We start from the raw sequence: 23,316 nt of genomic DNA, 5'->3' as shown, positions 1-23,316 counted from the left end.
GCGGCCAGATAGGCTCACTGGCCATAAACGGTCACGTGGTAGCCATTAAAGTAAGTTTTATGGTTTTGGGGAGTTGACAGTATATTGCACATAACATATAATCGCACTGACGGCGAGGCTTCGTCTGACTCTCTCTTTGCAGGCTGTAAGTGTTACTTGACCGGTGCAGACCGTCACTATTGCTCAGTCTGCCTCAGTATGGACCGGACGCTTTCCAGGATGAGGACCGCGTCTCTGGGTAAGTTTCTGCAGACTATCCGGTAGCCCGAGAACAGCCAGCCAGTGTTAAACAGCCTTATTATTGTATTTGCTCCCTCTATCTGTCCCTATTAGTCCATTACGCTAATTTGTCAGTTGTGCTGTGCTGAATACTGGTCTCGGCAGATGTTGCGCAGGGTTGGGTCCGGCTCATGGCTATTTAATTGCTTCCTTCCCCGTGTAACTTGTTTCCCTCCATCTGTGGTGTAACTCATAATCCATTTTTACATGTTGGATAATTATCCCTGTGTCCATTTCCACCCCCACACACTTCGAGCTGTTGTCGTTTTATTACATTGGAGAATCCACAGACCGTGAACCAGAAAGTTTCCAAAGGATGTGTGGAGATTTCCTTGATAACGTTAACTGCTAATGCAGGCCTACAGATTTACAACTCGCGGCGTGTGATTGGATTCTATATGTACTGATGACTTTTGGAAGTTATCTTTCCATCCCTGGAAAAAAAAAAAAAGTTGCGGTTGTTGTTTGGCGGAGCGCTCCACTTGTTGGCCCGGTGTGCTTTAGGACAGGCTGTAAACCGTGTCGAGTAAACACAACATGGAAACAAACAGCAGTGGGGAGACGTTTTGAAGAGGAATTCCGTTTTGTGTCAGCCACGTCGTTTTGTGTCCGGGGTTGAAAAGTTCAGATGACCTCTTAAAAGTCACTCTCGCTTTGTGGTGACCTCTTGTCCAACCAGTGCCAGGGCGAAACCAGCCACCAGCGGACCCTCATCCAAAAAACATGGACTGATAATAGGATATATTTGGATATAGATATAGATATCTATAGGGCTGTGAAACGATTAAAATTTTAATCGGGTTAATCACAGGTTTTTGTGGATTAATCATGATTAATCACATATTACCGATATTCTCGGTATATTTTGTGAGAACATAGAGATTTATGACAAAAGACGGATATATACATTTATACATTCTTCTATACAATGGTGCTGCAACTCAGCAGTTATTTAGCAGTTTTCTTCCATATGGAACATTAATACATCTTCATCCTAAACAGAATGTTTAACCCTCCTGTTACCTTTTTTTATATATCACTATTTGAGTTGTGTGAGTATTTAGTAGCAACCAACTTGCAAATGACCACCCAGCTTTTTAAAATGTGCTATGGGTAGATTTCCAAAGGTTGTGTCTGTCCTCCATCACAAGTTTTGTTTTTGGCGCAGGCCTTCTGCCTCTTTCATGGTTGTTTCTGAATCTTTCTTCACATATGTATTCATCTTTTTAGATAACTTACTCAATCAATTTCCACCAATGCTGGAATGGATTTTAACATCTGGTCAACTTTTGATAATCACTTCTGGACAGATGAGGGGGAAATTCGCCAACATTCATTTAAATGTTTACTTTTCGTCATCAAACACAAATCAAAGGTTGTGCCATTTGTCCAATTAGCTGAATAATCCAAACTGCTAATATCCCTCAGTTTATTGACGAACAACTTATATTATTTGGACGTTAAGAATTTTACAATGTGAACGAAATACGGAATTTACACTGTTTCCAGTTTGATTTTAGACACAGAAAAAAAAGACATAGTGTGAGGCGATTTAGAAATTAAAACCCTGGCCAATATTTCAAAAGTAGACATCTCGACAGGGCCCCATGTGCTGCATATTGGCAGGCAGAGTGAGAGAGACGCTGTCGGTTCATCTGGAGGTCAGCCGCAGCACCAAGATAAATCTGCATCCTCTCAGAGCCACCAGCAGAGCTCGCTTTAGGCCAAGTTCACTGTCACCCTGCTGTATATAGAGAGGGGAAACTACTCACACATCCACGGTACCACGCGCACACTCGCCTTCACGTTAATGACACGTTTGCTTGGCGTTGCCTATAAGCATAATGCGTATATATTAATTTACCAAGGGACACGCAGCCTGTGGTGACGTCCTGAACTGGAGGAGAAGACTGAGGTGGGAGGGGGAGTCTAACTTTAAGTGTTGCCTCCAACAAAGACTTTTGGCTGCTGTGGTTGCTCTATAACGCTAATGAATGATTTGCATATTTTACGGCCCTATTAGTCTTGAGTGGAAGGAAGCCCATTGGATGTATCTGTTCTTTCCCTCGTAGGAAACATCACACAGCTACAATTGCATTTGAGATTTTGTGCTGGCATCTTCCACTAATTACGAAATGTGTGAAAATGATCCTCGTGATGGCAAGAGATATACACATTGTTCAAATCAATTTTTCGTTTGGAAAGGGGCAGATATCTCAGCGGGCCGGGACAGATGAGAACGAGATAGCTGCAGAAGAGGAGGAAAAATTGGGGTCAAAAGTGTAGGCGCTGAACAAGTCTCCGTCATCTGTTCACTCGGAGCTTGATGCCAGCCTTATAATAGCGATCTTGACTCTCCACACAAAAGACAGAATAGCTTTGAATTACATATGTTGCAGGGTGCACTCCAGGTGAACCCTGCAAGCGCGGTGACCTCGCGCTTGGGACCGGGGGAGGGGACCCCCCACCCGTCCCCAGCAACAAGATTGAGTGGCTGGCGTTTTATTAGGGCGGTTGATTGGTGAATTTCCTTTGAATAAATTGCATTTGATATGTTTAGGGACGAGGGCAACATTTGCATTTTGAGGATTGATACTCTCGACCCGGTCACAGGGTAATGGGAAGGCCCACAGCCCCCAAATTGAGCCCCCGGTCCCCTTAAAAAACATTTAGCCCATCTCTTCCCGATCTGCTGAATAGAGAAGCCTTTTAAGAAAACTGAAATGGCACAGATGTTTTTTTTTAATCATAGAAAGAAAGTATCAAATAATAATTACAAATCTAGAATTGGCATTATATTTATTTTATTTTTAATGGGCCTATTAAATGTCCTTCGAAAATACATGCAGCTATTTCTTAGACCAACTAAAACATGTAACCTTTGTTTGTGTGAGAGCTTAATGAAACATAAAAGTGAAAACAATATGACAAAAAACCAAATTGATGCCAAAAAACACGATTATCTAAATTGATATTATGCTTTAAAAGCCTTAGAATTGGTCACATAACTTCTTATATGCAACCGGTAACGCAATGGAATGGATCTAACGCTTTTATTCAAAACAAATTAAAATAAACATTCTAGTAAAACTTGTAATCTGGTACTGTAGGTTCCATAAATGTATTTATTGTCCCGTTGAAATTGTATTATTTTAAAAAGAAAACCCTCTCTTTAAGAAACTTTAAACAAATCCTACATAATTTATAGTAATTTAACACATTTCTAGGCTCGTCCACAGCGCGGCCCAAATGCTTTGCTCTCTGTTAAATGTTTAAATGTATGAAGAAAAGTTCAATGAAATAAAGAAAAGGTCATTTTCTCATTCACAACTTCGTTTATTGAATTCAAAAGAAAAAGCTTGTCACAGAAGAATGGAATTGTCCCGATACGCTGCAACAGAGTTCACCTGAAAGTCAAAGCGCTCAATGAGAGATTACTCCACTCAGGTCGGCTCAATAACTTTCAATAAAAAAAAGCATCGTTTTATATGTTTTAATTAACACATTGTGAGTATTAACTTACCTGAAAGTGCACATTCCAACTTCTTTAACATTTGTAACATGCCTACACTTCAGCCGGACGATGTACTTCTTGAAACATTAGTATTGTCGCCCTTCTCTGAACTATTCTGTCTCAATACGTTTAATTATAGAAGAATAAAGAAGATTATCATGCATTTTATAAAGGAAAGTCTATTTAACGAGCAAAGGCTTGAACGTCACTATATGTTTCTGTCTCATCAAAGTTTGCAGCTGCATTAAATCTGCAGCCTAAGACACAGTTATTGTGAAACCCTGTCCTGTTGCCAATGCTTGCTGTGAAATGGACACGTGACATACTGTATCAAAGAAAAATATTTTCTCATAAATATGTTTAAATGAAAATATTTCCATAAAGGCATGTATGGTGTTTTCTGGCCCAAATCCGAGGCACATCTTGAATGCAGAGAGCATTTTTTATCCCGCCGTCAGGCTCGGTATAGACAAGAGACCTTGTGAGAGCCGTCTGCAATCTGTCACTATCCGTACAGCACTTCTATGATAATCTAAATTTACAGTAAACTGTCACTTTGATGTATATTGGCTAAATAGACCTTCACCTCACAGTGTGTGCTCTGAAAGGGAACACCGTGATTCGGCTGTTACTATTCAGACCTAAAATAAAGAATAGCTTCACACAAAGCTGTAACGGGTCGTTTTGAAGAGCAACATAGATCTTTAAATTTAGTGGAACGCAAGATAATGGCAACTATTTTAAAAAAGAGCTTCAAATTGCTTCCTTTTACTCCAATGGTCAATTTGATGATTACTGTCCTATTAAATTGTGTGCGTGCTGCATTGTTCCAGAGCTTTCCAGATGCTTTATCGCATTGGAATATAACAGCACCTTCCAGACCTGCACTATAACAGCAGGCATTACCAGCACCGTTATCTAAAATGCTTCTTTTGTGACACTGATCGGACTCTTGAATCATGATATGTTTCAATCACGTGTGAAACTAAGAAGAAAAAAAGAGTCCATAGCAACAAGTATGACCTGTAAAAGCAGAGTAAGTGGATAATAGCCATGCTGATCTGGCCCATATTTATACAGCACCTATATGTAATAGAATGGCAGCAGAATGTAAATTTAGATATGAAGTGAAGTCGTCTTACTGCTGACATTATGTTGACATATTGCCTCTCAGGTGGTCTCTCGGCCAAATGGATACAGTAGATATATGGCGAGAAGTACATCAGCTGCCATCTACAATGAGTTAGGTGCAAGAAAGCCTGTTAGATTGTAACAGCTCTGCCTTACAGCAACAGTGTACAACACATGGCGATTTTGAAGAGGGGAATGTGAGGCCTCTCTCTGTTGCGATGTGTGTGTGTGTGTGTGTGTGTTTTACTAAGTTTTAGTGATGAGATCTGCACTTTGAATACAAAACAATCTAATATTACCAGCCCATCTGCAGCATATATGAGTTGCAAGATCCCCATAGTCCACACATTCTAACACGTAGTTTTACGTGGGATTTTCTAGATAGTTTTAAGTCTTTTGCACATAAAAAATATATATATTTTGGGAACCGTCCTGGGTGCTGACCCACGCTAAGTGCTCCCCCAACTCCACATTGCTGCACAACTGAAGTCCAAGTCCGGGGTGAACCCCAGGTCACTGCGTCTAACAGATATGAAAATGTCGCCTCTTTGGAAAAAGGGCACGCCTTGTTGTTTAACAAAGAGTGTCAATGGGAAAGATTAATCTGAAACAAAATGGAAACGGTGTCACGTTGGGGTCAGGCAGAAGTTATCTCTGTTTAGAGGAGCGAATAGAATAGGGGGGGACCAGCGGAGAAAAAAGGAGAGCAAAGAAAGCTTTCAATATTTCCGAAGTTTGGCCTCATGTTTCTCCACGCAGAGGCCTTGTTGGCGTGGACAGTGTGGATCCGCTTTGTGAAGAGCTGCTGCATCTTCTAGGGACAGTTATACAGTGGGCCACCTCGGACATGGGGAGGAAACAGGACCTGGACTTGATGGCTGATGGCGAGGAGCACGGTCAGATACTTGTGTCTAGGTTTTACTTTCGAAACATGCAGTTAAAAAAATATTGATAATTTTCAATCTATTTAAATATATGGAAGTGCCCCTACAATTACTACATTTTATGCTATTGTTATTAGTGCTGTTATAATTTAACCCTGGAATTGTTGCCCCTTTTAAACTTGTAGTTTTCTCTCTCTTCAAAACATATTTTAGTTACTACAACGCTATTACCATAGCCTTGGTTGTTTACAGTAAAGTGGTGCTGCAGGACGCGCAGGACAGTCTTATTTAAGATGTTGCATATTTGTTTTTAAATGTTTGGAAATTATTCGTGCACAAGGTTTTAATATACATCCAAATTCAAATTGGACGATTGTATTGTAGAAGAGAGTGTCTGTGCTGGAGGGCAATGCCAGCACTGTGGACGGTCTATGTCGGTTAAGAATGCCACGCTTTGTTTGCTATACGTGGCCATAAAGAATGCGTGTGTACTGTAATTGTTTGTCCGGTGTTTGGATGTCCTTTCAATGGCAGTTAACACATCCGCACGTATACGTGATGGCCGTGCAATCAGAGCCAGAGCACTTTCATGTGCTACTCACAAAAAGCAAAAATTGCTTGGAATTATTGCTTTGTCCCGGAAAATTGCATACAAATAACCGTTTTGCAATATCATGAAATGAAGAAAAAGGAGCCTTGTGCATTTATGGTGGTTTGCAACGTGGGATATGAGAGTTTTTAAGTGTGTCATAAGCGCGGGTTCCACTTATGCACACGTCTTATTATGCTTTATATGCATTCTTTATATGTCCGCAGAGCAGCGGCTCCTCGGTGCTTGCAGCTTGTGCACCGTTATATTTTTCTAATATTTAATGAGCTCATATACAACGTTACAGTTCATGCTGTTGTGTAGGCGTGTTTTTGTTTCCCTGTTTCTCTTTTCTCTGACTCCACGCCTTTTAAATTACAACAACCGATATGTACGACACTATAGCAGACAATCTCCTTTGTCTGTGTTAACCTTTATTTTGGCTTGGATTTCATATCTTGTGATTCGGAGGAGGTGGATATTCTCACATGCAGGAAAGCCTCCCCCGCATAAGTTTGGCCCCATGCAGTAAACAAGTTAGTTGATTGGTTTTGCTTTATATACTGTGATTTAATAAGAAAAACATCAACGTGAGCCAGTCCGAGCAGTGTTGGTGGTACCAATGCCATGCTTTCCATTGGTTCCTGTTTACATGATGCCCACAGGATGCGCGGTGATTGGTGGCGCTTCCCACGTGACCAGACAACTTTGTACATTTGACAGGGAGTAGGAGGGTTTTGTGGAGATCAGAAAAACGACAGCGCGATAAAAATTAGTATTGTTGCACTTCACAAATTAATGACCATGAGTTCCTACTTGATAAACTCCAACTATATCGAGCCTTCCTTTCCTCCATGCGACGAATACCAGCAGAGCGGATACATCCCCAACCCTGGTGATTACTACGAGCGGTCCAAAGATACGGGCTTCCCCCATCACGACGAGCAATCCTATCCGAGGTCGAACTATACTGAAACGGGCTACGATTACGGCAACGTTCCCGCCGCCGGACTCGATGATTTCGCCGAAGGACATCATGCACAGCCGCAACCGGTTCCACAGAGCCACGGTCCTAGCCTCGCCGCGGCCCCAGACGGTGGCGCAGTGGCCAACGCCAGCAAAGACTGCAGCCTCGCTAGTGAGATATATCCCGGTGCAGCGAAGGGAAAGGAGCCGGTGGTCTATCCGTGGATGAAAAAGGTCCACGTTAACAACGGTGAGTTATCGTCACGGTTAAATGGCAGAACCACTGAGAAACAACCACTGGAACACACGCGAGCCCATTGAGGCAGCACTAGTAGCAGCCCTTACACCAGCAATTTACGACTATCGAGCAGCAGGGTCGGTAATTAAGGACCCTCGTAAATTTTATTGCCTGTGTTCGTCTGTCGGGGCCATGTGCTTTTGTTGCTTTTTAACCCAAACTACCTCCACCACTGGAGCCGAGCCAAACTGTAATATCCAACCCCGCTGTTGGTTAATCATTTCTAAGCTTGATATGTCCCTGGATGCGAGTGCTTGTACACTCGGCATCTCCACATTAATGTCTGCACGTAAACTGAAACAAGTCAGAGAGTAAAACAAACAGACTGGCTGGGATTTTACACCAAACCCAGAAATGCATTATAATATTTCATCCATTTAATGTGTCCATTGGAGGAACTTGGAATACACGCTATATTAGCCTGCATGTAACACCTGCTTGCATGCCTGTGTATGGCTTTCCCCCCCCTCCAGTCAATCCCAATTACACTGGAGGAGTGCCCAAGAGGTCCCGCACTGCCTACACCCGCCAGCAGGCTCTGGAGCTGGAGAAAGAGTTCCATTTCAACCGGTACCTGACTCGGCGCAGGCGGGTGGAGATTGCGCACACCATGTGTCTGTCAGAGCGCCAGGTCAAGATCTGGTTTCAGAACCGGAGGATGAAGTGGAAGAAAGAGCACAAGCTTCCCAACACCAAGATCCGCTCTTCCAGCTCGGCCTCGTCCTCAGCCTCGGGGGCCCAGCAGCAGCAGCAGCAGCAGATCAAAACAGGCCAGCCGCTGGTCCCCACGCCGTGCACGGCAGGTCTATAGTGCCTGAATGAACCCCATCCAACAAAAAACCCAATCCAGACTGAGATGGCAAATATCACAAGTGGAATTTGATGGACCTATTCTCAGTATTTTACACATGGTGTTATCTCTTTCACCTTGCCTCTGCCATTGGGCCCCTGTCACGTCCTTTGTACCCTTTCTCCTCTGTGGTCGTCCTCGCCCTCTTCATATAAGCTTGAAATTCACCTTTAATTGCCACGATGGCAACAGAAGTGTTTATATATTTGTTTATTATTAAGAAAGAAGGATAACGCACATTCAAACGTATGACTTGGATCAACATGTATTATTACAGTTCAAATAGAGTGAGTTGAAAGTAAGTTTGAACTCATTTTTCTATATGTTCTCTTTAAGTATTGTTTTTCTGTTTTTTGTATTATTTCTCATGGAAAGCTCTAATATACTTGAAAGATATTTAGCGAGACTCTAGATGGCTGTTTAGAGGTATGGCATCAGTCAGAGTAAGTGTAGTTTGTGTGTTTGAGTCGGTTGGTTTACTGTTGAATGTCGTCCATGGTGACTTTCACATTTAATGTACATAGGCAAATCATAATGAAGGCACAATAAGAGAAGCATTTCGTCAAGTAGAAATATGTTTGTTGGTATTGTATGGTCTAGGTTTATTTGTGCTATAGTCCGTCCCATGTTGTGCTGTGTTCTAAACTGTGAATATTTGTATTTGTTGTCTCAGTAATGACCTTTGTGATGTAGTGTAGGCTCAGTCTGTCCTTTGTGAAATAAATATGTACTTCACTTATAAGGTTTTGGATATTATGTATTTGCAAATACTGATTAGATTTTGGCGAAATAAAGCCGCACGTAATAACATGCCAAATGCATGTATTTACCTCCTCTTTTCTAAATTGATTCATAATTTGGGGATTGCATTTTCAAATTCGAACCTTTTACTTTTATGCCGTTTGCTTTTATCACTCTACACGGCCGGGGAATTGGAAAACAATTTGATTTATAAAGCCTTTGAATCCAGTGTGTGTATATGCGTATCATTATAATAGTGTGCGTAAAATTATACGGAGCATTGGACAATTCACTGCGCCACACAGTAAAACTACTTTAACTTCATAAACTGTGTCTGAATATGGTCAAATTATATTTGGTTTATTTAGTTATTTGCAGAGATGATTCACTTGTTAATCACTGCACAAAACTGCGCATTTTCCCTTCTGTAATATATACAAAAAGGGTAACAGATCCAACATGTCATGTGTTTAATATCAGCAACTAAATTAAGTTTATCTTACAATACGTATTCCAACTGCCAAACATTACGTAAAACATATTTTTGTCTGACTCCATTAGGTCTTTTAATCGTCAACTGACAGGAATACTAATCCACAATGTGCCAGAACATCGTGCGGATTTTCGTGGATTAACATGAGATGCGGTTGGAGTTCAGGAGGCAGATCAGCTGCTGGAGAGTTGCAGGCTTTGCTACTTACACGGGAATCAAACCAACCTCAGATTGTTCAATGTATCCGGCCTTATATTGTTTTCTCTTGCCATTATAAGGAGATCTCGGCTAACCTCGGTGCACCAGGGTGTGAGTGTTGGTCACTACCTGATACATCCAAACAATAGAGAGTTCAACCCGGGGACACCGGCCGGCTCTGGCCAATCACCAGCTCAGAGCACTTATACGGACCCCTGACCTTTCAACACACACAATGTTCAGACCATACATCAGTGCTATAAGACCTCCACGGGCTTCTTCTTCTCATTTACGATTTACCCAGAGACCAGCGCGGAAACAAAAACGGTGTGAAACTGAGCCATGAATTCCCCCATATGTTTTTATTAAGACAGCTCTTCTGCAATATATCATATAACACCGCTGTCGGGTCGTTCAGAAAGCTATAGATATTAACTTAAACATGCCGATATTGTTCACAATGTTCAATATGTTTTGCCACTTACGGTTTCTGAAGAAAATATATGCCAATAATTTCACAATGGTTTGGTCAGCCATGCATTTAATAGTAAATTAGATAACACTGACACTCACCAAAATTCCAACAGAAAAAAGCCACAAAGTGACAGATTTATAGTCCGAATTCACACAAACACGGTTTTATAGAGTTATTGATACAGTTTGTGTTTCATCTTTCAATCAAAATGTTTCTCTGCATAAGAAAAATAATCCTGCAGAAATGTAAAAACCGTCTGTGCACATCGAGCCAGAGGTCTCGCTGCAGACACGAGCGATGTGCAGAAGATGGCGTTGAGGCTGATTGGCACTGATTTTGCGCAGACTCCAAGAAATCCAACTAGTTAAATGACAAGATTTCAAGTCATTTGATTCGCGAATAGAGGTCAATTCCAATGTACTGAAATTTTAATTCGCTCTTTCACGTGACTTGTTGAATAATGAATGCCCCGGGGTCAGAAATAGATCTGCAAATCTGCCTTATTTTCATTTGAAGTGATCCTCTGCAGGGTGCAAGTCAGATCTCTTCTCATCTGACAGTCACAGAAAACTGTCCGCTGGACTCAGACCGTCATGACCTGTGAGTAGATTTGGATGTTTTTGTCCTTGTGGAGGTGTTAAAGGATATCCCGGAAGTGGAGTTTGCTTCATGATCTTCTTGCGAATATTCATGTGTATTGTAATATGATCTGCTTATGTCCAGCTATTACTTGAACGTTTCTGAGCTTGCTTATTTTACAATTCATTATTCAACTCAACTAATTGTATTTCTAAATTTGAACGTAAAACATTTGTTTTAACTTATAAATCACATATGACTAAATATGTGTATAGTGTTTGTGCTTAAACCTCTGAACACTTGAACCTCTTAGGAAATATGACGCAAGACAGCAAGCCGAATTTCTAAGTCCTTAAATCGTCAAACCACGACAAATTAGGACGAATAAATGTAATAATAACTTTGCCAACAAATGTTTAAAAAAACAAATAATCCATATTTATTTTAAATGAATTGGTGTGATTGCAGAGTTAATGATGTCGTATGGATGCAGCTTCAAACTTTATTGGGCAAAAGTAAAACAATCACTTCAAATCGGCAGTTTAACTCCAAAACACTCAAGATGGAACTAAGGTGGTTGTTTGTATGGATTTTAAAATGGAAACGTTTCCGTTTGTTATTAATTGTTATGATTGTCATCAATCTATTAATCCCACTATTGAATTTAAAGATGAGAGTCAGTGTATTTCAACATCAATACAAAGGACTTCTGTTGTTCGAGAGAGCCTCAATGAGCGAGAACACAAAAGACAATTTAGGCACAGATTAAACATTAACAAGTTCCAGAGGGTATGTGACAATGTGAATAATAATAATAATAATAATAATAACGAGAATAATATTAAATAATCATAATAATAATACGTAAATACTAAAAAGCAAATACCTCCAAAATGTAACCGAAAGCTATATTGACAAAAGCTACCCATATATTTAAATGTGTAACTATTTCATCAAACTTCTGTGACGGTGTTAAAGGATACATATGTTGATATGGTGGAGGGACATTTTCAGTCATGCAGAGCCAGTAAGTTCGACATGAAAATTGTTTTATTGCAACTACATTTATGCAAATAATTACGTTAGTTTGTCTGCATCTGTGCGCGAGAGACGTCTCCAAGTCTTAAGGCGTTGGATTTCACATGAGCCGTAAAGTTGGCCGATGTAAACCTCGCAGAAAGAGTTCCCTTCGCCTGAGTGTATCGGTAACCCAAGCCTGGCTGTTAAGAGCTCTGAGTGTCAACATTGCGGGGAGATATGGACCGCCGTCTGGCCAACATCCAGAGGTCTGCCCCTCTAACTCCTCTTTGCTGACAGTGATAAGGAGCCCTGATTTGTGTAAATAGCTCTGAAACATTTGTTTTATGCGAAAACAGTTGAGATATAAGACACAATCAATCATCTACTACTTTTGAGTCCGGATCAAAATTGCAAGAAAAAATAACAAAAAAGTAGGCTTCCAGACGAGGGCCTTTAATTGGTTTCCATCTTTTCCTTGTTTTGGAACCCAAAATAACTTCCCACTCGATTCTCTGTGTCTCGGCCCGGGTCAGGGAAAAGTTCAGGTGCTGTGGCGAAAAGCCAAAGAGAGATTAGCTTCCAGAGCAGGGTCACGTCCAGCCACATCAGCCTATGGTGACAGCTCCACATCTGTATTTGCAGGAACAGAAAGAGAACATGATAAAACATTAGAGATAAACTGTGTCACACAAAACACATGCATGCGTCTGAAACTGATTTTCTCGCTCTGGTCTGGTAATCCTCCTCTTCTTTTTTTCTCTTCAGTTTGTGAAGCGATTAAATGAATAAGAGCTGGTCTGCTTCCGATCTTGTCTTTAAAAGTTTACCGCTCAAGTTGTAGTTTGAGAAGACAAAGGCTGCTGTGGGAGTGGGATGCTGTCTGTGTCCGCCCCGAATGATTAATCGGTGTGGTGGGATTTTTCCACGCCCGCTGCTCGCTGTTGACGGAAAGCGAGCGCCAAACGGTGCCGAGAAAGGACAATCTCTTCCGGGATGTGACTTTTTTTGGCCAAAGTTTATCTATTTACTACGTCATCATAGGACTTCATTTATATGATGGGTGCTTTTGGCAAATAGCAGGATTGTTTTTCGTATAGTCGGCATCTTTGCACCCAACCCCCCACCACTCACAAAGCATCATTTGTAGAAAGAAAAAAATCTGTAATTTCAAACGCCACTCAGTTGCTCAAAGGAAACGGAGAAGTGCATTTAGGTCAAATGGGGGTGCATGTAGTGATCAGCGGGGTCGAGCAGCCTCTCTTTGGTTACCTCACCTCCACTTTCCGCTCACTGCTGACTGACACACACCCCTCACGACCACCAGGAGACACTCCTCACGTAGGACAGGTACACGTGTGATATTTTTTTGTTAATGGAGAACCAAATGCTGATTAAATGGTGCTACACCCAAACTGTAACACTGTGGACGTGGGGGGCGATATTGAGTAAAGCTCTCTTCATCCCTGGCTGTGTGGTAAAGAGAAATGAGCAGACCTGTGCTGGAGTTGTCATTATGCCACTCATAAAACAGTATTTATAGGGAAAGCCCTCAGCATCCTCACATAGTGCGAACTGTCACGCTGCAGTGCTAAACATTCTGGGGTTTTCGCCTGGCTCAGAGCAGAGCTGGCTGCACTTGAAACTGTGCATAATGCAGGCAGCATTAGCTCTTTCATCCGCTAACAGGCACCAAATATATGGCACTTTAAAACTGACAGAGCGGTCTTTCCCTCTGAATGGGCGACACGTGGAAAAGCTGCTTCTCTGCGAGAGACTTGCTCCTCTGCCAGATGCATTGCGGTGTCACATAGCCCTCTCTTCTTCTTCTCCCTCCGAACTGATCCGTTTCTCCTCAGGGGCAATGACTGCCTCCATTAATGATTCACGGGCTCAAATAAAAGGGATTTAAGTTGACGTTGCGTCACGTGAGTGGGGCGCATAATACTGCGCGATGTTATGGCACGGGGAAGAAAACCGGAGCCCCGGTCTGGCCATATGATGCTGATTATATGCGGGTTACCCCCACTTTCCGTAAGGGGAGTCCGGGATTTATAGTTTGCTTTTCGAGCTGAGAAAAAGAAAAGAGAGGCAAACTGAAAGAGAGAGGATCCCGGGTTTGTGGATGTATTATATACTGCTGTCACGGACGGATATGTTTTTCCACGCGGACAGAGTCAGAGACCGAGCTTTGGGAGGATGGATTTTATTTTGAGGTATTTCCGCCGATTGTTCATTACTGTCGTGAGTTATTGCTGCGCGAGGCAGAGGTCAGAGAAATAGGGGTCCCGGCTTTCTGCAGGGCGAGGAAATACAGACAGGTACCAAGAAGTACCGCTATTCATTTATCTCTTAATATCTCCGATTCGTCAGAGCTAATCGAAGCATAAACAGACCTTCAGATTTTAGATACAGAGTATATACAGGGGACGATTTGAGGATTCATAGGCAATTAGGATACACGCATTGTTCCATGCATGGTATGCCTTTTAGGTTAATAATTATATTAAAGCCACTATTAGTTTACATGCAAATTTGAGGAAGACAGAGTAAATTATTTCTGTCGTATTCATATTTCTGATAGCCAAAGCAGCCATTTGGATAAAGGGGCCTGTAACAGTTTGTAAATAAAGCGGCCATTTACCGGCTTCCTAGAAGAAGAGCAAAGCCATCATGCAGAGCGTGCGGCTGCTACAAGGTGCAACCAGTCCTATATACAACCAAACATCTCCTCTTCACGTGGGTATTTTGTGTAAATGATACATCAAGAAGATTTACATAAAAAGTAGGGGAAAGCGGCGAGGTTGTGTCGCTCCGCCAGGGAAACGAGGATATAATGGAAGACGGAGTGCCGTCCGGGATCGCGCGGCCGTGCTGAGGTCACCGCGCAGCTCCGTGATTTATGGGCGCGGGGACTTGGGGAAGATGGTGCGCGAGAGCTAATGACTATTCGATCCGTTTGTGGAGAAAATGCTTACAGGTCAGCAGGGAAACTACAAACACGTTATTTGCATTGGCCCGTTTTATGTTATTAGTGATATTACGCTAATAGGGAGCACTATTTGGTTGTAATACTGTTTTGGTCTTTGTATTCTGCCTTTTAGTTATGCATTCCTTGTGTTTTTTTTACATTATGTTCTTCTGTTTCCTACAGATATATTTGTGTTGATATTTTGTTACGAAGTGCAGAAAAATAACATGAAGATATTAATATCTGTCAGGATATAGCTTAACGCAGTGACTTGGAGCCTGCTGCTAAATATAAAATATAAACCAAATAAGTATATATAAAATTTTTGCATCACATTTAATTAAATGAAGGTTAGTCTGTTTCATTCTGCGCCTTTAAAAAAATAAGGCCTACTCAATTGCCTATAATAACAATATACTTATTTTTAAGAAAATTGTCGTACCACAAAAAATAAAACTCTTATATATTTTCCAGAACACGTTTAAATGCTGTATAATCTCCTGAGAAATGTAAAATGTTTATTCCTCTTTACAGAAATCCAGCCAAGTAAATTCAGGCCGCTGCAAAGTCTCCGAGACACCTTGAACTGCCTTCGGTAAGTCCATATATCTTTATTGATTTATGTTATAAATGCTTGATGGTGATATCCTTATTCAATTTCTAATAAGTACCACACACGCCCACCAAAGCACTCGCAGGGATAGAGAAGCAGCCTATGGCTTGTACATTTCCTTGTAGCAGCAATATGACCAGCCCGAGAGCAATAATTCCTTCTCTTCCACTTGTCTTTGTGGTGTAATTTGTCACTATAAAAGTGACGAGGGGAATCGGAGCTCTTGGAGCGGTGCCTTGCTCCTTTCAAAAACTACTTTCAGTGAAAGCCATCTGCTTATAGCTGATATAGTTTACTGCACTGAAGTTTTGAAAATGTATTTTCTTTCATCAACAGTTCAGGCTTTTTTCCCTCCCTTCCACATTATTTACGCCATATTGTGCACGGCACCATACGACCATGCACCCTGATGACATTTCACCCTCAGCTCAGGGCTAAACTAAAGAGAGACGAATCAGCATTTTATCAAAATACAAAGAAGTCAATAATTAAACAATGTGACTACTCTGGTTTCGAAAAGAAAAGGCCGAGTTGGCAGAAAAAAAATCCTCACGCGTGAATTTTTGTCCCACTCAGTCTCCCACGCCGTCCGTGTGCTCTATATTCTAATTGTCATTAGATGTTGGTCTCAGAGCCTGAAGCCAGAAAAGAAGCTGCAGCTCTGTCTACGTGTTTACGGCCAGAGCAAGCTGAGAGGACATACATCTATGTTCTTCCATTCTTTCTTTGGCTGCAAAAGAGCAGCATTGCCACGCAGAGGGATCCTCTCATGCTGCCGACTCTCTTCTCCTCTCTTGTCGCCGCATGTCCTCCGCTCTGCCTTTTGGTGATGAACCTTCTCTCCATTTTTCACACCCTGCTCCCGGTGGGGGTTTCCCCTTGACATACCTCGAACACGGCTTTGATGTGAAGTTGTTGTCCTTTATAATCTTAAAATAATACCTTGTTGTGTTCCTCATGCAAGAAGCCATACAACGCAGGCAGTGGCATATACTGGAGCTGGAATGAAAACAGATTGCGCGTGCCCTAAAGATTGAAGACTATCTGCAAAAATGCGGGTTAATGATCAAGCCGCGGATAGAAGCCCTTTATGTCCCGTGGAAATGGGAATGCAGCATGGTCAGCGGCTGATTATTCCTTTGTATTATCCCCTCTCTCCAACATCTCATTCACGGGGCTAATAATTCCAGCACAAGACGTGGAGTAAATAATAACAAACATTTTGAATTTAAAACACTTCAGGGATGGACTTCCAATATATTTGACACGATAATTTTTTTCTTCTAGATACACTACCTCATTTGGTTGGGGGAGGAGGAGGAGAGACAGCCACTTGATTTGAACTGGCTTTCCAAGGCACTACTTATTTGCATAATTTTTTTTTGTCTATGGTGACGCTCTGGTTCGGGGCAGTTCACTGGTGTCTGCGTGGTACTGGTGAAGGATCACATCGTCTAGCATATAGCCTTGGCTGAGTTTAAAATTTCTATGAAGCCCTGGCCATTGCTCTAAAGCATGACGATATACATTCAATCTTGAGGCCAGATAACTCTTATCTCGCTGACCCGACTGCTCACGCCTGCTTTCGTAATCTCGTTTTACCCATCCACGTCGAGTAGGGGGTAAAAAAAAAGAAAAGGGGAAAAGGAAAGGGGGTTCTCTCGGCTCTTCCCTTTTTTTGTTGTGGCTGCTAATGCCTGGTGCCTGGCAGGGCGCACTCTGCTGCTGCTGCTTCACCCTGCAGCCAGCCCTGCCTTTAAACTTTTCTCTGGATTACTGCTTTGATCGATTTCGTCGCTGAATGAGAACATATCGCTTGGTGCTCTGCATTCGTCGTCACAGGATAAGGTAAGCAGGCCAGGAATAGGCTCCCTCGGTTGTAAATGGCGGCGTTTGTGTGTCGCGCGGTGATTTATCACCGTATGACTTAGATCTCGGTTCAGGAAGAGTTCACACACACAGTCAGGCAGCCGGATTTCTCTAACGTGGAGCAGAGCGCTGCGCAGAAACTCTGTCATTTGTCTCTCTTTCTCTCTTTTATGACTATCGCTATGGCTCGCCTGGAGATATCGACCTCAACGCTTTGTGATATCTTCTCCAGTTCATCGTGTGTGCGGATACAGCGGAGACACCTTCTTTCACTTCTCGGTGTCACTGCTTTAAAGACAAGCTCAGGGTTCATTTTATACTAATTTGCTTTGCGCGCGGCTGCACAAGTTTGCGGACATTCTCCTTTTACTTCTTTGCGTTAATTTTAAGAAAATGCATTCTAGTTATATGTTTGCTCCGGATTTACAATAACTTTGTATTACAGCCTACAGTATTAACATTGTTAATGTTGAGCTCACATTTACAATCAAACACAGACTATTATAGTTTCAGCAAATTAGAAGTTAGGGTCGCAATCAATTTATTTTGATTTCATTGAGTTATTATTTATTTAATATAGTCTCCAGATTATTTTCTTTCTTGATTGGATCGACTGTAATAGTTACATCTAGAGTACAGACAAAGGAACTGCATAATTACCCAACCTAATATAGGGCGGGTTTCATTTCATATGTGTGGGCCTATTTAAAATTAGTCACTTTTATTTAAAGGTAATGCTGCACATTATTAGTATTGTTAATGCAATCATTATTACTTTTTAATTGCTATTAGTGTAATCATTATTGGTATGCATTGCACAATGATTGAAACACCAGAAATCCACATTAAATATGTCTCTTGTCCACATTAAATATTTCATTTGTAATGTGACATCATAAAAGATCTTCCCCATGATGACCCGTGTATCTGTGTCAATTATGGTTTATAGTTTCCCAAATAATCTTTTAGAGGCGGATCCCCATGGTTACCTAGGTGAATTATGGTAGTTTAGCGGCTCTAGCTGTGCCATGCCGGGTTTCTGTCCGCCTACCGGGCTTGGCTGCTCACCGGGCCACTCATTTTGAGCAGGCCGTGCCGGCCCACTGACCCCCATATATCACCGCGACTGGACGCCGCGTAGACAGCACCGGCAGCAGCCATTATTATGGGCCTGCAAGGAAAAGTTCACACCGTGGGCATGGAGATGCACGGATGCTCGCCCAGTTTTTCTGGTTTCCTCGTGGCCCCTCCATTTATCTTGCAGCATGCAAAGAAAGAAAAAAAAAGCAAGAGAATGTGGTTGTTTATGTTTTACGTCAGGTGGCCGGGGAACCACAGCGCATTGAGATCGATCCGGTTTTCTAAAGGAAGAATTTGTTGTGAAATACAAGTGAAAAAAAAAATGTGTTGAAAGTTTGTGTGCCACATGGAATGTATTCACTTGCTACACAAGAAATTGCATACAGTGTTGACAGCTATGTTGGCAAAATAACAACATATCAGAGATATTATATTCCGGTGTGCTTACCCGCTCATAAGATTTCCCTATAGCATACAGCTCACTTTTTACCTTCTGCATTTTCTCTCAAAGGTGTTCTGTAACTCTATATTCAGTTTAATTTTCAATAAGCTCAGACATAAAATGGCATGCAGTTTAGATCCTAAAATTGATTTGGCAATCTGAAATGTTTTTTTAAAGGTTTGTTTTGATGTGGTGTGGCACAGATGGTAATGCAAGGTTAGTGCGTGCCTTTGTGTAAGCCATAAGGTAAACGGTAACAGTCTACAGGACTGTTGGCCCTATCTTGCTTCCATAGTCTCCAGTGTCAGGCCTGTATTGAAAAGTAAGATGGATCGCCACCATTTCTTCTCCTCACAGTGCGTCTTGTAACCCTAGGTTCACCCGAGGAGGCCATTGGCGGAGAGGCGTCACGTGACCACGGGGTGCCAATGTTATTCTACAAGGGTGTCAAGACCCTGTCAGTTTCTGAAATAAATATTGGGAAACGGCGAGATGCAAAAGGCAACCTACTACGACAGCTCCGCAATTTACAGTGGCTACCCATATCAAAGCGCAAATGGCTTCAGTTATGATGCCAATCAGGTCCAATATCCCCGGGCCTCTCATGTGGAAAGTGAGTACCATCGACCTGCCTGCTCCCTGCAGTCTGCTGACGGCTCCGTGGCTCTGCAGAAGCCGGGGGAGATGGCAGAGAGCTGCGACAGGACCACAGCCATTCAGGCAGCGCAGTCTAAGGTTCATCCCGAAAGCAATGAACCACAGGTGCCCGTGTCAGGCCCACCTCCTCCCTCACAATCCCCTGGTGCTATCAGCCAAAACACAAGCAACGGGTCCAACCAGCCCAGTGCCAAGAACGGCTCCCCGACCTCTACTCCTCGCAAACAGATCTTCCCCTGGATGAAGGAATCCCGCCAGAACACGAAGCAGAAACCCAACAGTAGCTCCAGTTCAGGTACTTTCATCTCAAACACACACACATAGCTCGATAACCTCTAACCATAAAGTTACATATGTGTTGTTGAGAGAGGAGGACACACTTTTGTTGGTAAGGTAAAGGGACAAGAGAGAGTGTTAGTGTTAGAGATGTGTTCGTTTTAGTCCATCATTTTCAAATCAGTTGTTCGTGGTATTATATTGATTTATGTATATATATATATATATATATATATATATATATATATTTATATTGTGTTCCCTCTGAGGAAGCCTCGAGTTAGTCAGGAACTAGCCCAAACATGACCACAGAGTTTAATCAACACCTATTTGACAGCTGTATCCTGTAATAACTAAGTTACATCTTGTAAATTATATAAAAATGATCCCCAAAACATTATAATACACATACTCTAAGGTTATATAATAATGATGTGCCTCAACGTTGGAAGTAGAGTCCACCATTTGGTATCCCTGTGCCCTGCAGCTGACCTGTCCTTACTGTAAACATCATGCACTGATCACATAGTGTTCCTGGAGAGACAACAAACAAACAAACACGCACAACAGTTGTTTCAGTTTGTCCTGCTGTTTTGATCAGAGGGAAACTTGGTAGGTCAGAGTGGGGGGTGTTGTTTGGAGTGTTTATTTAGAGACAAACAAAAAAATGAAGTGATGCTTATCTTCCTATGATCTGGTTATTTTGTGTAAATGCAGTAGGCACTATTTCGATTAAGGTACAGATAATAGTCAACCGAAAAACTGTAATTCTGAGGCCTAATTTTGATTTATGCAAAGGCTTGTTTATCCATGCAAGCCAGATCCTGCTGTTTTGATGACAGGAAAAAATACGTCAGGTTGGGGAGTTTGGGATCTTTATTTATATAAATTTAACTTAAAGATTAAGAGATGCTTATCTTCTTTGACCTTCTTTGTTTTTATTTAAGTAGGTTTCTTTTAGTAAAAAAAAAATGTTCAAGAAGATAGTGCCTTTCATTTAATCTAATTATATGTTTCTGTTTTTGGAAAGTTTTCCATACGTTTTAACAGCATGTTGACGTGTTAACGTGCACGATTTACGCACGTATGCAGGTCAGGTCCTGCTGTTTAATTGGAGGAAAGCTTGGTGGGTCACAGTGGGGAATTTGTCTTTGAGGTAATCGTCTATAAGCTAACATACTCAGCAGTATGGCAGCCGTCATTGTTATTTATGTTGGGAAGATGTTCTCATAATATTTCATCAACTGATAAAAGTGCGAGCATGAAAGTATGTGAAGCAGGTTCACGCACGCAGCCATTCTGCTTTTTAAATGGAGGAACACTGGTGCGGGTCAGGGGGAGGATTTGTGTAACACCCCAAATCTAAACATGTCAGTAAATCTTCCCATTTCCCATGGCCTTCCCTTTTTGTAATTCATTGGTAATTTCCACATTCATTATTTTAAAAATATACAACAGCATGGTGAGGAGTTTTGATTATTGAGGTGCTAATTATTCTTATTATTATATTTAATACTTTTACGCATGCACGCCAGATAAATTACATTCCTGCCCTTCACACACAGTCTTAGTTCAACTACACAGTAAATTATCATACACAAATAATTGTTATCATTATTGACATTCAAGAGTATTCTCTGTGTTAACTTCTCTCTTATCTGTGTAACCTAATAGGTGGTTATGTCATGCTGCATTCCTCGTGCTCCACGTTTAGACGACAGGTAGTGAAATGTATTAAGTGTTGGCCGCATGCCAACACCTCGCTATTCTGCAGCCATGCTGCAGGTTCTGCTTATCACTGAGGGCAGTGGTTTAAACACCCCGAGGAATACATAATGCTTGTGTTTGCATTACACGTGTGCTACTCTGACTACGGGGGAAGAGGAGGGTCAAATGTTTTAGAAGGTTACCTGATTCCATATCAAATATCATGCTCTTCAGTTTTTTCTTTGTTCGTGTAGCGTGTGTTGATAGTTAATTGTCTTATGGAGCCCTCATGATAACCCTTATGCTTTGCAGTAGGCGTTTATCAAAATGTGCGCAAATGCTCACGCGCACATGAGGAAGAAGGTGATGAAGAAAGAAAAAATCGATGATAACACCCCTATTTAAGTCGTGGAGCAGGGCATATTTATTTAGTAAACCACCCCCTCTTGATGGTTGAAAGTGCTGTTATCAGCTGTGCGCGTGTTGTCAGACGATTCTACTCTCACTCTCCTGTCTCTGCCTCTCTCTCTCTCCCTCTCTCTCTCTCTATCCCCCCCCCCCCCCAACACACACACACACACCATATCTCCCTCTGTAATGGATTACTGATTGACACCCTCCTCTCCTCCTCCCTGACAGTGGAGAGTTGCCCCGGAGACAAGAGCCCTCCAGGGTCAGCAGCTTCGAAGAGGGCCCGGACAGCTTACACCAGCGCCCAGCTAGTGGAGCTGGAGAAGGAGTTCCACTTTAACCGGTACCTGTGCAGACCCCGGAGGGTGGAGATGGCCAACCTGCTCAACCTCACTGAGAGACAGATCAAAATCTGGTTCCAGAACCGAAGAATGAAATACAAGAAGGATCAGAAAGGTGTCGGAATGATGCCTTCTCCTGGCGGGCAGTCCCCTCGGAGTCCCGTGGGCCCGGTCTCCGGTGGTGCTGGTGGTGGCGGTGGTGTAGGATACCTCAACTCTATGCATTCTCGAGTAAACAATGTACCTTATGAATCCCAGTCGCCAACGTCTTACAATAAACCTCATCAAAATGCATACGCTATGGCCACGGCATACCCCCCTCCTTTGAACAGCTCCCTCAACAACTGCCCGCCCTCCCAGAAGAGGTATCCCGGGACCGACTCGGCCACGCCCGAGTATGACGCGCATCCTCTCCAAGGCAATGGCAACTACGGGGCTCACATGCAGGGCAGCCCCGTTTATGTCGGCGGAGGTTACATCGACACAATGCCCAATTCTGGGACCTCCGTTTTCGGTCTAACCCACCTCACGCACCCGCCGTCCGCAAACATGGACTACAATGGAGCAATCACAATGGGCAGCAGTCAGCATCATGGAGTGTGTGATCCGACACCGACGTACACAGACCTTACGTCGCACTACTCTCAGGGAAGAATCCAGGAAGCGCCCAAACTGACGCATCTGTAGCGGTGGCGCTGCGCGGATCACTCCGCCCATTGTCTAATCCACCTCCAGACACATCACTGCTTTGTTTCCGCGCCTACTCACGGCTTCCACCTTCTCTCAGCTTTTGTTTATGTTTTCTATAGTTTGATGTGTGAAGTAGTGTAGGATAAATAATTACGACTTGCTTGAATTTTTCTCTATTTGCTCGTGTCATTGTCTCACAAAGACCTTTATCTCGGATGTAGGACGTTTAGTGTGGGAGGGAGGGG

General features: G+C 42.4%; 3 protein-coding genes across 6 annotated transcripts in view; all 3 read left to right on the top strand.

Moving 5' to 3' along the window:
• LOC130193914 (homeobox protein Hox-A2a) overlaps positions 1–23,316 on the top strand; it is a 35,630-nt gene that overhangs the window by 6,126 nt on the left and 6,188 nt on the right. The gene's annotated exons all lie outside the window — the stretch shown is intronic.
• hoxa3a (homeobox A3a) lies at positions 173–23,262 on the top strand. Of its 4 annotated transcripts, none has more exons than XM_056414408.1 (4): positions 173–238; positions 15,520–15,580; positions 19,365–19,941; positions 22,269–23,262. In XM_056414408.1, the coding sequence occupies exons 3-4, from the start codon at positions 19,482–19,484 to the stop codon at positions 23,066–23,068; spliced, it is 1,260 nt and encodes a 419-aa protein (XP_056270383.1). In that variant the 5' UTR covers positions 173–238; positions 15,520–15,580; positions 19,365–19,481; the 3' UTR covers positions 23,069–23,262. The 4 variants fall into 4 exon arrangements, with proteins under 4 accessions (XP_056270383.1, XP_056270469.1, XP_056270556.1 ...); XM_056414494.1 differs by lacking the exon at positions 173–238 and adding an exon at positions 5,664–5,820; XM_056414581.1 differs by lacking the exon at positions 173–238 and adding an exon at positions 10,982–11,018.
• hoxa4a (homeobox A4a) lies at positions 5,814–9,253 on the top strand. Its single transcript, XM_056415054.1, has 2 exons — positions 5,814–7,613; positions 8,135–9,253. Exons 1-2 carry the CDS (start codon positions 7,196–7,198, stop codon positions 8,470–8,472), a joined length of 756 nt encoding a protein of 251 aa, XP_056271029.1. The 5' UTR covers positions 5,814–7,195; the 3' UTR covers positions 8,473–9,253.

The sequence above is a fragment of the Pseudoliparis swirei genome, chromosome 1, assembly GCF_029220125.1.
Source record: "Pseudoliparis swirei isolate HS2019 ecotype Mariana Trench chromosome 1, NWPU_hadal_v1, whole genome shotgun sequence".
NCBI lineage: Eukaryota > Metazoa > Chordata > Actinopteri > Perciformes > Liparidae > Pseudoliparis > Pseudoliparis swirei.
The sequence above is the reverse complement of the archived record's forward strand: the minus strand, read 5'-3'. Positions and strand labels throughout refer to the sequence as shown.